The following is a 15,540-nucleotide window of genomic DNA, read 5'->3' on the forward strand; positions in this document are numbered from 1 at the left end:
AGGGGCAAGATGCTGCACAGGTAGTGAGACACGAATGTTATGAATAGGGCCCCTAGCTTGCCCAAACCCTCCTGGAGCAGCATTGGCAAAAAGCAGCTGAAAAGTAGGCTGGGGAGTGGCTGGCAGGGAGACTTTGAAGGAGCAAGAAATGACCTAGAACAGATAGTCACAGAAGTGGGTTATATCCCCATGTGTTGCTTTGTGTCCCTTGCGTGTTTCTGCTGTAGAACTTGACAGTAATGGTTGCCAAGAGTCACAAAAAGGAGAGCAACCATGGACCCTGGCAACTAGGGTTTGGCTTAGACTTCAGTGTTTGGAGTCCTGCTTCTATAGTTACAGCTGTGATTCCCACGGTGTACTAGGGAATAAGAGAGAGGTTAGAACATTTCCTGAGCTTTGGGGCCAGTGACGATACCCCAATTCACCCTCTCTCTTCAGATGCAGGCGAAAAATTCTCACTTTGTTCCTCGGCAGATTGGAGCTTTTTCTAGGTGCTTCCCTTGGAGTTACCTCCCTAGAGATCAGTAGGCAGGGCTGTCACGCTTGGGTAGCGGCCAGCTCCCAGTGAATTCCTTCTTTGGCCTACTTGTCAGAATGAAATCCGAGTTTTAATTTTGCACAGGTGGAGGTCTCTTTTGCTATGGGTAAGGTGGATAGCGGTGCGGTGCAAGCTCCTGCTCTCTAGAAAGGCAACAAGAACCCCAGGTAGGAGACCAGGTGCCTTGGCTCCTCAGCCTTGCTTCTGCAGAAACCAGGAGTGCTCCCCCCACTTTTCCCTATTTTTGACGTCAAGCTCAGACAACCAGCAGAGGAGCCTCACAGCTTGGGCGGTGGAGAGCCCAGGGAGAGTGGCAGGGAGGGGAAGCCATCGCAGCAACAGCTTGGAGGGGGAGCTGGCTATCCCTTGCCCGCAAAATACGGACTAAAACCCGGCTGAAGAAGACCTGCGGGATCAGGGAACCGCCGGGTTACTGCAAAGAAGGGCGGGGAAAAGGAGGGGGCGCTGCATGCAGCGCGCTGGCTCCAGCGGTGCCCGGGGGGGAATGTGACATCAGCGGCGCCGGGCGCTTGCGGCTGGAGCAGGCAGCTCGCCTCGGTGGCCGCGCAGTGCACACCTCACCCACGGGAGGACTCGGAGCCCGGCAGGTGGCCGGGATGTCGGCGAAGGAGAGGCCAAAGGGCAAAGTGATCAAGGACAGCGTCACCCTCCTGCCCTGTTTCTATTTCGTTGAGGTGAGTTGGCCCAGCGCCCTGGCGTAATGCAGATCTTTCCGGACAGCTCCGGAGCGAATTCGGATCCTGGGCAGAATTGGTGACCACACTGGAGCACCAGGGCTTGAGCCCTGCTGTTTACAAATGCTCGACCCTCTCCCTTTCCTCCCACAGGTTTTTCTCCAGAGCGCCCCTGAGTGTGCCTGTGGACACCTGCCAGCACCGGCTGGTTCTCACTAGGGGCAGCTCACTGGGTGTCCTTCCAGGAAGGGATACCTGTGAGAGTACAGGTCTAGTTTTTGGCCCTATAGCGTCAGTGTGCACAGTAAATATCAATGCTCCGGAGGGGCCATGATGCCTAGATTTTGTAATTTGTGTTTTTCAGTTTGCTGACTATATCTAGAACTCTGTGAGCTTTCGGTGGGAATTCAGATGCATACAGTTTTGCCTAGAGTGTAGGACCAGAGATGTTTATGTGGTATCAGGATTATCGGTGGCTTCTATTAACCCTTCTAAACCCTTCTCCTACTACAGTTGCTATGGTACTTCATCTGCTTCTAAAATTGGGTCATTTCTAGATGTCAATCACCATTTTACTGGCCTTTTGCCGTGGTGTGTGTGGGTGTGTGCACAGATGCATACATATACTCATGTCTATATGTATATAGCTCAGTGTAGATACATGCATAAACAAGTGAATATATATTTCAAAATGTATGACATCATCTGAGTTCACATTTTTTTTTTGTATCTGTGCTTTTATTCTGACCCGAGCAGTGTTTCGGTTCGGCAATTAACATAGGCTCGCACTCATAAGGAACCTCTGACTTACCTAATGCAGCATTTGAGGGAGGGACAGTTTATGGGAGGGGTGTAAAAGATTGACAGGTACAGGATTCCATGTACTGTGATCCATTGCATTCGGAAGACATTTTTAAGCAAGGGGTTTGTTAAATTACAGGTGAAGAGAGGACATATTGCATACATTTAGGAAAATCTAAGAGTTCCAAGGGTTCCTGTAATTATATCTCGGGTTGAATGGAGAATTTGGAAAGGACTGCTGCACTCTCAATAGCCTACCTTCGTTGTCTTTTTAGCCCAACATGGAGGTTCTCACTTCCCAGTACAGATAGCAGCTTCTGTCTTTGATGACTGAGAGGTTTATCTGGATTGGGGAAGAGCTACTATCCTGAAACTTGTACAAGAAATATTGTGTCAAGGCTCTCCTTTGATAGTGCTATGTATCTCGAAGTTTCTTTTCTGAGCCATATATTTTTGAAAGATTTATGTTTTAAGAGAGGTGTGTATGACGTGCATAAGTTTCGGAGGAATGACCTGTGACTCCTTCATCTGGGACCTATAGAAAGGCGGCAGAGTAGGAGACGAGGGAGAGGGAGGGGGAGGGGAGGCAGGGGGAGAGGGAGGGGGACTGTTTGCTTAAACAGTTTTTTAAATCATTGTTTCACCTATTGCCCTTCTTTTTTACAAGGAATCTTGAGGCTACTGCTTAGGTGATTGAAAAATGTGGGCCCAGAAGGCTCCATGAGCAGAATCGAGGAATAGGACATTGGAATACCTGCTTCCAGATCAGTGGCTAGACCACTTGTGGCACTGCTGACTCATTTAGCGTTGTTTGTTTCTTTGTTTGTTTGTTTGTTTGTTTGTTTGTTTGTTTTTTAGCTGAAGCACTTTTAATCACATCTAAGTCTCTCATGTTTACTGGAGAGAAATGACTGAGTTTGAGATTCTGTCCCTACAAGATACTCACCTAAGGTCAGCTGGAGGCTGACTGCCTCAGAACACAGCTGAGTGGCTTCCAGGAACCTCATTGAATGAGGGTACAAACCACAAAATTCAATCAGTCTCTTAAAGAATCAAACTGCAGATTCTCATGGACCTTTTCATGGAATACATACCCTTTAACCTAGGATTTTAAAAGTAAAGATTATTTTATAATTCATGGGAATTGTGTCTCTAGGGGAAAAAATCTTAAAAATGTTATATATTTTCCAGTAGTGAAAACCATTATTTTTCACATCGACCCACTCTGACACCATCTATGGATTCATTTTAACCAGAGAAGTTACAGAGAGATCATTGAAGACGCATTATTGAGTTTATTATAAGATTTGTTTTTGTTCGCATTTTCTTATTCTGTTTTTTTGTTTGTGTTTTGAAATGGGATGCCAAGGGAGTACAACCTGGATTCAGACTAACTAGTGGCAAGACTGGCCTTGAATTCCTGACTCTCCTATCTCTCTCTACCTTCCACGTGCTGGAATGAGAGGCAGCACCACTGTGCCTGCCTCATGAAGTCAAATGAGTATCTATAACACTGTATTTGGGGCAGTAATAGACTTCTAATAGACGCCTCCAAAATTGGATTGCAAATTGTCTCCCTGAAACTTGAATGCACGATGAACCTCTAAAGAGATTGTGGAGATGGGAGAAGGCACCAGGCATCGTTCTTCCAGCTATTTAAAAGTTGGCAGGAAGCACTACCCAGCTCCTTAGAAATGACTCATTTTGAAGCTAGTGGGAGGAATCTGCAGGATGAGTCTCTTTTGCAAAATGAATAAACAGAGCTTGAATTAACATGTCAATTAAAAGCACTAGAGGACATAGTTTCCTATAACCCGGTCATTAAGATAGACTGACAAAACGCAAGTAAATCTCCCTCCATTGTATATCAGTGTAGATAGTATAATTGAAGTAACATAAAGACAGTGACAGGACCAGTATTCAGGGAGGGGAAGTATTCAGGTCTTACGTGAGACCAAAGCTGTTTTTCATTAAAGCGTTTGGGCCATTTTAGATTGTTCTTTGATTCTTGAGTTCTTTATACAGTTTGGATATTAGCCCTCTATCAGATATGGAGTTAGTGAAGATTTTTTTCCCAATTTGTAGGTTGCCGATTTGTCCTATTGTCTGTGTCCTTTGCCTTATTAGAAGCTTTCCAGTTTCATGAGGTCCCATTTATCAGTTCTTGATCTTGGAGCATGAGCCACTGGAGTTCTGTTTAGAAAGCACCTACCCCCCACCCCCGCCCATGAGTTTAAGGTTCTTTCCCACTTTCTCTTCTATTAGTTTCAGTGTATCTGGCTTTGTGTTGAGGTCCTTGGTCCACTTGGACTTGAGCTTTGTGCAAGGTGACAAATAGATCTATTTTCATTTTTCTACAAACCACCTGCCAGTTAGACCAGCAGCATTTATTGAAGATGCTTTCTTTTTTCCATTACACAAAGGAACTTAACTGGTAAATTTTCACTTGGACCAGAGAGGGTTAAAATAAACCTAGATGCATTTTTTGCAGGAAAATAGCAACATTTGGCTGATTGGGAACACAATGGACCTTAAAGACAGATTGACCTCGTTCAAACATCACCTGTGCCATGTAGTGGATAAATCTGACCATATTAGCTCTCTCGTTGGCTATTTCCTTTTATGGGATAAAAATCATGTAGTCTCAATATGAATATGCAACATTCATCTATAATAGAAAATAAGATGCCCATTTCTTAGTTATAGAGTATACTCTGTGGTTAAGGCATCATGCCTGTTTTAAGATGGATACATTGCATTCTTTAATTTCATCTTTTACAATTGCCCTTGACCTGAAGTGGATTCTTTCCCCTTCTAGGTTGAAAAAGTTCTATTTCATTAGTTCACAATGTTCCCCAGAAGCTATCACCTCCCAAGTTTCTAGAAGAGGTTCAAGTTTCACAGGGTCCCTGGAATCAGTCTGTAATATTGGTCATGAGTAGGGAGAGTGGAATGCTCTTAGCTTTGTATAGGAAATACAACTTTTCTTCATGAAGCTGTTAGAAGAACATGTACCTTCTAGCTTAATCTTCAGTGGTTCTGTTGTAGAAAAAAGCTAGTCAGTGAGATAGCCCAACCCCGGTGGCCTGACTTTGATTACTGGCACCAACATGGTAGGAGGGTTAGAAGGAGAGGATAGAATCATTCCCACATGTTAACCTTTTAACTCTGTATCAAAATGTGTAACATATATACATACAGACATACAGACATACACACAAATGCATATACATATGCATACATACATACACAATGAATAAATAAATGTAATTTTCAATAAAAGGTCATTGTCTAGATTTTTTCAAGGAAATAGATAGAAATTAAGTAACATAGCCAAGCTTACAAAGCAACAGTTGTTGCAGAGTGGGTACAAACTCAATCTTCATGCTCACCATCGCAGACTAGTACACTCCACTAACATAGAGAATACACATACAGCCAAAGTTACTCCCTCTGCTTCCTCTCTGTTAAGAACAAGAAGATGGCACCTGGGAGGCTGGGCTGCGATGATCACTGCAGTCCGGGAGTTTGAACCCAGCCAAGTTTAGCAACACTTTTTAGACCCCAACTCAAAAAGAAAGCAAGCAGAAAAACCAGCAACAGCAAAACAGGAAGATACGGGGTGAGCACATGGTCAAAGGTGAGAGAGACTGCGTCCTCAGCTCAGCTATCCTCAGCTGGAGGACACTCAGCACAGACTTAGCAGACAGTGCACACCCCACGCTGTCTCACCAGCCAGCAGCTAGTGTCCCCAGGCTAGACAAGGAGCAGAGATGCTCCAGCCCACTTACTCTGGCAAAGAACCTCTGTCATCCTGTGTGCGCAAGTCACACTGTTCAGCTTCAAAGTTCAAGCAATCCTGTCCTGGCTCACAACCACACTTGACAGTAAGTTAACGGGCAGGATGTTGTTGTTGTTGTTGTTGTTGTTGTTGTTGTTGTTGTTGTTGTTTCCTTTATCTTATCTTTGGTTTCACTGATAAAGAGGTTGACAGTCACATCCTGTGGTAGTTTGTAAAGCAAGATGACTTCTAGAACAGAACCCACTTTATGGATTAGGTGAATAATTCAGTTTTCCACTGTTCAACGTGAGAAAAGAAAGGCCAGCTATGGACAGACTGGACCCTTAAACAAGCACATAACCAAGGTAGTATTATATTAAACCAAAAGTAGGGCAATATGTTCTTGCATTTTAATTTGCGAAGCCCTCTCCAGTTGATAGCCACCTCTCCTGTGTTGGTGATTGCAGCTGGGAGCATCAGCCAAAGGCTTTGTGCCTTAACCACTGAATCTTACATTCCATGATGCTGGCAGTCTAGGGGAGAGGGGATCACTTTTCTTCTCAGCCCTGTAACAACCCCCCTGAGCTTGGGCTCATAATCTTTTTCTCATTAGAAACACTGCTCAAAGACCATTCACCATGTAATGTAAATACATAATAAATCATTTGTAAAGTCCCCAGCTGAAAATTTATGAAAGTGAAAAAAATGGGCGACAGATTTCATTCTATTTAAGCATCGTTCAGCTTGGTGGCATACTTCTCAGTCTCTGAGATAATGCAGACCTGTTGAAGAGGAAGAAATGTTTAATGTGTTTTAACTGGACATCCATAAAGACAGGACCAAAATCTTTTGTTTTATGTACACCCATACACGTGCTCAAAACTCTGCACACAGACTCATATGAGCATTGAGTGTGTGATAAAATTATGTGAGAAAATACAAAACAGAATCAGAAATGTGCAATCAAGGCTTTTTTAACCTAAATATAAATAAAATTATTTCTTTTGAGAAATTTTTTCAAGACATTTATATCTTAACTTTTTAACTAACATGAATCCACATTTCTGTGTTCTGTATCATCTTCTTTTCTAATTTATATAAGCTCTTTAATCTTTCTGTAAAACATAGTTTATTTTCTTTTTACATGAACATTAATATCAGCAAGAAAGATTATATCACAACATCACTGAGTTTCCATGTACCAAAATAGTAACTGTGAATTTCCCCATCTCTTTGGATTGGGTAGACATAGTCTCCTCAAAAAAACTGTTCTAAACTCTGCCAAGTGAGAAAAGCTGGCAAATCACCCTTCCCCAGTTACTTACAATCCACGAATTGATGCAAAGGGAAAGTAGGAGAAGAGAATAGATTCCTAAGTCCTACAGCTAGAGTTAAATGAGGACACTTCTCCTTCTCTCTCCTCTTCAAAGGCACAATCTCTATCTTTTCTCCATGAGTAAATGTCCTACATTTTTTTCTTTTCTTTTTTTTTATTGGATGTTTTTTTATTTACATTTTGAATGTCATCCCCTTTCCTGGTTTCCTGTCCATAAACCCCTTATCCCATCCCTCCCCCCATCCTATGAGGGTGCTCCCCCACTCAACCACCCTCTCTCCTGCCTCCCCGCCCTGACATTCCCTTACACTGGGGAATTGTATAGCATGACAGTATTAGTTCATTTCTGTCAGCTTCAAAGAGAGTTATAATGGCCGCGTTGATGATGCTAGTGACAATAATCTTGGTAACAACAACAACAATATATAAAGATTAGTGAATTTCAAGTGTTCTTTGTGTGGAAGACGCTCTGGCTACGTTATCACCCATTCTCAGGACCGTTACACAGAGGAGGAAGTTTGCCCTTGTTGATTTGATTGGGTTTTGTCTTGTTTTGTTTTTTTGTTTGCTTGGCTGGTGTTTTGTTTCTGTTTTTGTGGGTTGTTTTGTGACTAGATTTCAATTTCTATCCCAAGCTTGCCTCAAACTTGGACCTTCCAGCCTTAGGCTTCCAAGTGGTAGAATTATGCCCAGCCTCAACCAAGGCATTACTATCTTTGCTCTTTCAACAAGAAAATTGTAGCTCAAAGAGATAAATATCTTTGCAGAGACAGTTAATGGAAGAAGCCAAGATCTGAATCAGGCCGAGTTCTGCTCACACACTATGATTGTACTGTGTTACACCATGTATACTTCCAGTGAGAGTGCAGGATTTAGTGATGAAGTAAAATGAAGAGATGATCCTCTCCTTGACTCAGCTAGCTTCATGGTACTAGAGGTTATGAGGTAAGATCGGTTGGCATTTTGTCAAAGCCAAGGAGTCACATTTTTTCCTGTGCATCTCACTACTGAGTTTGACTTTGCTGGTACTATTTTCTGCTTGGTGGTAAGTGGTTTCCTTCTAGCGTGGATAGTTCAAAACCCACGATCATTGTGCACTCGCAAAAAAATGTCTGCTTTTAGCCAGAACAAATGGCATTCATCGGGTGTCTATGGAGATTAATGAGGAGCTATGGGCGGGATGGAAGAGAAGAAGCCTTTGAACTGAGTATAAAGGAAGTGGAATGGATAGGATAGGTTCACAAAAAGATACGGCTAGGTACATGGCTTGCAGTAAATAGATACAAAGTGAAGCTAAAGCAAGTAGGGCTAAGAGAGAGATCTTATGAAAATGGAGGTAGGAGTGAGTGCACGTGAGCTTATTGGAGATCTAACCTGTGAGCAAGCCTTGGAGACTTCTTTAGGCATGTGGATTGTCTAAGATGACTTGCATTTGAGAAACAGTGATTGCTTTTAATGCTGGCAATGTACATCGAACAGAAATGTACATCAAATGTCATTTACAGAACAAGTGTTCCCCATGGACTGTGTAGATACAATAATATACAAAAGCCTAGGCTTTCTATCAACAAAACACTCTTGTACAAAATGCAATATTAAACACTCTCATTGCAAAATTAACTGTGTAGTCCAAAAACATCTGACATGGTTGTGTCAGATATAAGAAGACTGTTTTAAAATGTTAAGAGTTAACTAAAGATATGTATGGTTAATATCAGAACGAGATGAAGGTCTCCTTATTTCTGTTGTGTGTCATTTTTCTAGTTATTATGGTTTTTAGAATTATTTAATTAAATATATGTTATTTTGAGAATTTGATACATGAACATATTGAGCATTGATTATATTCAACCTCACTCCCCACGCCATCTCCTCCTAGCCACCTTCCGCATCCCCTCTACAACTTGATATCATCTCTCCTTTTAAAAAGTAACATACTGAGTCCAGGGAGAGTTTCCTATATGAAGTATAGGCAACATAGTAGGGCCACAATCCTGAAGTAAAAGGATTTACCCTCTCTCAGTGGCCACCAACATTCAATACTTCAGCTAGGACCTGGTGAGCTCCTACATTCATGCTGGGATCTTGATGGACTTGATCTTGAGCAAGGAACAACAGCTGCTGGGAGCTCATGATTGGTGGTCCTGTAATGTCTAGAAGACACCGTTTCCCAGTAGTCCCTCCACCCCCCAAATCACGGCTCTACGCCTTTTCCTCTACCATGCTTCCATTCTCTGTGAGAGCATGTTCTTGTCTGAGTCAAAGCTCATGCAAGTCATTCTAACTTGGCGCGTGCATGGACTGTGCTTGCTGTGTGCCCCTGTTTCTCAGCACCTTTCGTGCATCACGGAACAGCATGACTGGATCTGCTCCTTTTCTGAGTTATTATCCCACACACTCTTACCCTTTTATTATAGAGCATGGATGCATCCAAAGAAGAAAACACTAAAAATTATATTTTCCCATCATATTGCCCAAGTGTTCCCATATAATTTCACAATTACTTCACTTGATATGAATAGAGTCTCTTACAGAGAGGAAAAGAAATGTTTGGAAAAATAATGTAGTTTAAAACAATATTTAGAAAATAAGTGAATTTCTCATTATTCTTTAATATAATTTTTTCATATATCATCACTCATCTAATTCTCTAACACAGGTTAAAAGCAGATATAGCCCTTGTTTTCTAGTAAACTCTAATTTAAATAGACTGATGCGGCAGGGGGAGGGGTGTCTAGGGACTCCTTAAAACCCAACTATTAGGGGATGGAGTGATGATTCAGAAGTTCAAACATTTTCCCAGCAAGTGTGAAGATCAGAATGGATCTTCAGATGCCCAAGTAAATGTCAGGTGGGAATGGTAGACAGTAACTACTGTATCAGAAACAAGGTCCTGCCTTTTAGATTATTAAAAGACTGGAGATTGGTGTCAATGTCTGTTGTCTGCATGAGCGCTCACTTTAAAACTATACTCGTTTTATCATTTAGTGAGAAATTCCTGTGGACTGTTTGCTTAAGACACAGAGAAACCCAGACTATTTGGCATATGTCTGTGTGGGTTCTCTTTTGAGATGAAATCTATAATTAGAAGTGAAAAGCATCACTCTATCTCAGTATTTGCTAGCCTTACTTTTCTTTAGCAGATATCAAGAAACGTTTGCTCAACACCACCCAGCAGATGTATAGAAAGGAAAATGGTTCCATATTTAAATTTAAAGTTCCTCAGTTATTTGGGGGAAGGAGTAGGTCACTGGTAGATGTTTCAAAGAAAGGACAATAGACACAGTGATTACAAACATAATCACTTATCCCTTGAGTTAGCAATCCAGCTACCAAGCTGAATAACTTCACAAAAATCACATTCTGCTCTCTTATCCATAACATATCTGTAATAGTAGCCTGTTCCTTTAAAAAAATGAATCATGGCGACTTCCTAAACCCAAAATGCAAAATCCTTTAAATAGTTCCTGTCAAATATCAGGAGCATTAAATTGCTATTAGTACCATATTTTTGAAAGTCAGCTGCATGTTACAGAAAAGAGAAATTATGTCCATAAGAAAGGATTTACAAAGCAATTACTTTCAACACATGAAATACTGGTCCCCAGCCTCAGGTCTTCATCTCTAATTTGGTTTCAAGAACAAAATTCTTTCCAAGACAATACACATACTTCAGTGTCTAATCGTGGATGAGAAGCCAATCTTCAGTGCCTGGGGTTAAGGCTGCTGCTCACAAACCCAGCCCCCAAGCCTCATGCTAGATCAATATTCAGGTAATAAAGTAGCCACTAAGTGTTATATTAGGCTGTACTATTAAATCAATGAGAGATTGTAATTAGTCTTTTTAGAACTACAGAAATACAGTTTGTATTCAGACATAAAGAATAGAAAAGCATTTGCTATTAACCACTATTACTACTGGGAGGACCCAAATTAAATTTCTTGTGTTTTTGAACACTAACAAAATTGTTAGAGTTCAAACAAGACAATAACAAAACTTTAGAAGCTGAAAATAATTTCTCTTGGTATGTATGGTTGACTTTTAAGTGTGGGGTTTTCTTACCTACACTGTAAGACTATACTGTGTAGTGTGTGTGTGTATGTGTGTAGGTATGTGTGTATGTGTATGTGTGTGTGCATGTGTGTGCATGTGTGTGCACATGTGCGTGTGTGTGTATGTGTGTGTGCATGTGCGTGTGTGTATGTGTGTATGTGTATATGTGTGTACGTGTGTATGTTTGTGTGTGTGTGCATGTGTGTATGTATGTGTGCATTGTGTGCATGTGTGTGTATGTGTGTGCACATGTGCGTGTGTGTGTATGTGTGTGTGCATGTGCGTGTGTGTATGTGTATATGTGTGTACGTGTGTATGTTTGTGTGTGTGTGCGTGTGTGTGTATGTATGTGTGCATGTGTGTATGTGTGTGTATATGTGTGTATGTGTGTGTGCATGTGCATGGGTGTATATGTATGTGTATGTGTGTGTATTTGTGTGTGTGTGTGTGTGTGTGTGTATGTTTACATGACAGGAACAACCTAAGCACATGCCACCTCCTTTCAGATCATCCACATAGGCATTAAATTAGTTTCCATTGAGAACCATAGATATAGCAGAAGTAAAGAAGTAAAAAGAACAGTTTCTCTACTCTACATACCCTGTTGTTTGATAAGGGAGGGATGCTATGATCCAGGCATCCTTGGAGCATCATGGCATTCCTGAGGCAGGAATCCAGGAAAAGTTCCAAAAGCCAACCTTTCACAGCCTTCATTGTGCTCAATCTCTAATATATTAAAAACAATTCACTACGGAAGGATGGAAGGTAAAAGTGGAGACAAAATCAGCTCACATCCCAAGTATTTACGGTTCTTAAGATACCATCAAAGTCAACGAAAACAAGGATGGCTTTGGAGAAACTAAGCGGAGAATCACTAAGACCTGGAAATACTCTTAGTAGGGCTGCAGTTTGGAAATGCCCAAGATCCCTTACCCTTGGTGCTGCTTAATCCCCTTGCACACATGGCTCCCTCTAGCCTTCTGTCCTCTGAGCTGGCAGGGCCACTGACTCCTGGGGCTATCTTTTCCTGAAAAGCATTAGGCAAGTGCCAGATGGCAACATGTGATGGAACAGCAGTAGATGTAATGGGGACACGGGATTCCAGGAATTTACTGGAGCAGAATTCAATTACAGTCCTGGCCATGCAGACATCAAGTAGATTAAGTATTTGAGGCAAAGTCCTTATTCTAAAATATAACATAATATTCCCAAGGGAGAACTAAAGTGAAAATAAATAAATAAATAAATAAAACTCCGTATCCTCATCTCTCTCTTAATGTATGCCTATACTCAATGAATTCTGTTGTAAAGTACAATGGGATCTAGAAAGGACCAATCATAGATTCGAGCAAGTGAAATACTTGTCATACTTAGGTGATAAGGAAGAAGTCAGTACAGAAAGTGTTTAAGAGTTCAAAGCAAAGGGTTTTTTCAAAGCATTCTAGTTACCTAAGAGGTCCATTTCCATCCTGGGAAGTGTAGTCAGTGTTGCACAGTGGGGGTGAGGGGCAAGGTGCAACTCAAGCAAAGCAGTTCAGAGAATCTTGCTTGGACACTGGTACCTAAGCAGAAGATTAGTGTTCTCACTGACTTTCTGATGGTTGTACAATTTATATAATTTATCTCCACTGTAGTTTTTAACGTCCAAGTTGAGGATGCCAACAAATACTTAGACTATATAAAGTATAAGTTCAATTTACCAACCTATTAATATCAACACAGCACCTGGCATAAATGCCTACGCCCTAACCACATACTAAATACTGTAAATAAATAAATTATATTTTCACTTCCTTTGATATAACTTCCTGGTCTCTTTCAAATAAATCTCTCAGACATTTAGTAAACATATCCAAAACACTGGCTTATGTGAAGATCTTACTTTCAGATTTCTGATCTGAGGATGGCACAGGTAAGAGATAAATATCAAAGTCAAGTGAACAACCCTTTTGAAGCTATATATTAAATGTAAAAACTCTGAGCCTCACTTCTAAGCAGAGGGCAGAAAGATTATAAAGAGAAAAAGATGTGAAAGAGTATTGGTTTTTTAAAAATGTGAAAATATACCATAATGCAAAGATTTATACGATGTCTCTCTTGAGATGGAAGCATGATAGAGACCCACGATGTGTGTTTTGAGAGTGTGTAGCATGTAGCCATATGTCAACACTGTTTTTTACACACACACACTCCCCTTCCTCCAACCCCATCACTATGCTTCCTAGATCAGCAACTTCTCCAGAGCTCTTGAAACCCATTAAAATAAGGCTCAGCTAGCTACAACCTAGGAGCCAAAGAAGGCAGGAAATGACCACTGAATCTCCACAGCCAGTACGAGTTCTTATGGTCCTCAAAGACACATCCTGACTGGGCTGCTGGGAGTTCAAAGGCTGGTTCTGGGGTTATTTTAAAAGGTCAGCATTTTTTAAAAAAAGAAAATATATAAGCAAGGTCATGAAGGCCATTCAGAAAAGGCCTCACTGGCTTCTTCATTAGCAGAGTGCTGTTAACTGCATGATCAGATGGTAATTCTATGAAAATCGGCCTGTTAGTTCTGGTAGGGGGAGGGGGAAACAAGTTGTGAAAAAGTAAGAGGCAGGAAAACTTAATGCTTTTTCTTAGACTGGCCCTGACTGAATAAAGTGCGAGGAAACAAGTCTTTGGTAGTGTTGCCTGTGGGAGATTTTAGAACCAGGTAGCTATGGAAGAAACCCCCTTATTTCTTTGCTGCCCCAACAGGTTAAATCTTGCCCAAATCCTGTAAGCCACAGAAGCTCTGGACACTGAGACCAACACTGGTTTCCTGTGCCTGCACCCTCCTGCTTTAATTTGTAACTCCATATCCCACTTTACATGAGGAAACTAGTTCAGATATCTGGGTCTTAAAATAGTAAATGTTCGTTCTAACTCATTCCCTTATTGAGACTGAAAATGTTGGTTTGCTCTTAAAACCCACTTTTAGGGTTCACTATTATTCATCTGAGCTGGCTTTAGAAACCATAAAGCTTCATGCTATATTTTAATACTATTTCATTGTCACTATTTTGAGGCAATGTTTTCTGTTTTGTCTGCACAGAAAAATGTCAAAGAATGCCAGAGAGCATCATTAGCGTTTGTATATGGTAGGGAGGAGAGAACATCTTCATCACAGTGTGCTGGCAACCTTTAGGTGGTCGGTCCTGAACAAAACTATTTTGACGTATTAGCATTTTTTGAGTTTGAATTCCACTTCAATATATGTTTTGCTATGTGAAAGTTCACAATTCGTGCATGTACTCATGTGTGTGTGAATACGCGTGTGCATGGATCTGCTTTTCTCTTGTGTTTACGTGCGGCTGGCTGTGTGTGTAAGTGCAGAGGCACGTGAGTCACGGCACTTGTGCTGAGGTCAAAAGGCAGCCTTGAGTCTGGGACAGTGGCTCGAGGGCTTGAGAACATCCTGTTCTTGCCTCCCATCTCCCTATCTGATCACTGGAATTGTAGATGTAGCTACTATAATCATCTTTCGTGTGGGATCTGTGAATATCACAAAGGCTCTCAATTGTGACCCTCAGGCTTGCTCCACAAGTCCTTTATGGGCTGAGCAGCACCCCCAGCTTCCCTACCTTGCTTCTTGAGGTAGAATCTCTCGCTGAGCCAGGAGGGAGAGCGTTCACCCAAAGGCAGCACACTCCTGGCTCCTCTCTCCACTCCAGCACTGGGATCACAGCAAAGGCCACCTTGGATTGTTTCTCACATTGGTGTTAGGGATCCAATATCAGGTCTTCATACTTGCAACAACACGTTGTCAACTCAGCCATCGCCCCAGCCCTAAATTCCCCATTGTATGTGACTGTAGGACATGTCAAAATTGCTTTTAGACGTCCCATTTTAAATTTGTTATTATGTAAAAATGTTCCTTTGAACAGTTTGCATAATTATATCCCTTGAGTTATTCCTTGTGGTGGTGGCGTTACTCACAGTGAAAACAAGATAACTTTGAAATTTTTGTGCAAGTGTAGTTCTTCAAACGTGAGGACGCTTCTTATGTTTAAACACTCCTGTGGCTGTATCTGGAACTGCGTCCTTCCTCCCTGTAAGTTTTACCACCCAAATAGCACATTACAGTTTGCTATACAGCTGTATTTAAACAACCAAGAAACATCTCACTTTGAATAGCTGTAAAGCTATGTTACAGAATTCTTGATCACTCTCTCCCAGGTTTCTCCCAACATCCTTTCCCGGAAATGATCTGGCTGATCTTACTTGGATTGCGACTCCCTGAACCCAACCTTTATTATTTTCTTTTCTTCGGTGACAACCCACTGAATTCTGGTTATGTTTCCCAACTACACT

At 41.5% G+C, this 15,540-nt stretch overlaps 1 protein-coding gene across 1 annotated transcript in view; it reads left to right on the top strand.

The window, feature by feature from the left end:
* The first annotated feature begins 799 nt into the window (after positions 1-799).
* The window catches only part of Plppr4 (phospholipid phosphatase related 4), a 38,774-nt gene continuing 24,033 nt past the window's right edge, over positions 800-15,540 (top strand). The window contains 2 exon segments of the mRNA XM_032897416.1: positions 800-1,037; positions 1,039-1,233. Coding sequence (XP_032753307.1) covers positions 1,008-1,037; positions 1,039-1,233 — 225 coding nt within the window. The 5' untranslated portion in view covers positions 800-1,007.

Source organism: Rattus rattus, chromosome 3 (assembly GCF_011064425.1).
Source record: "Rattus rattus isolate New Zealand chromosome 3, Rrattus_CSIRO_v1, whole genome shotgun sequence".
Lineage (NCBI taxonomy): Eukaryota > Metazoa > Chordata > Mammalia > Rodentia > Muridae > Rattus > Rattus rattus.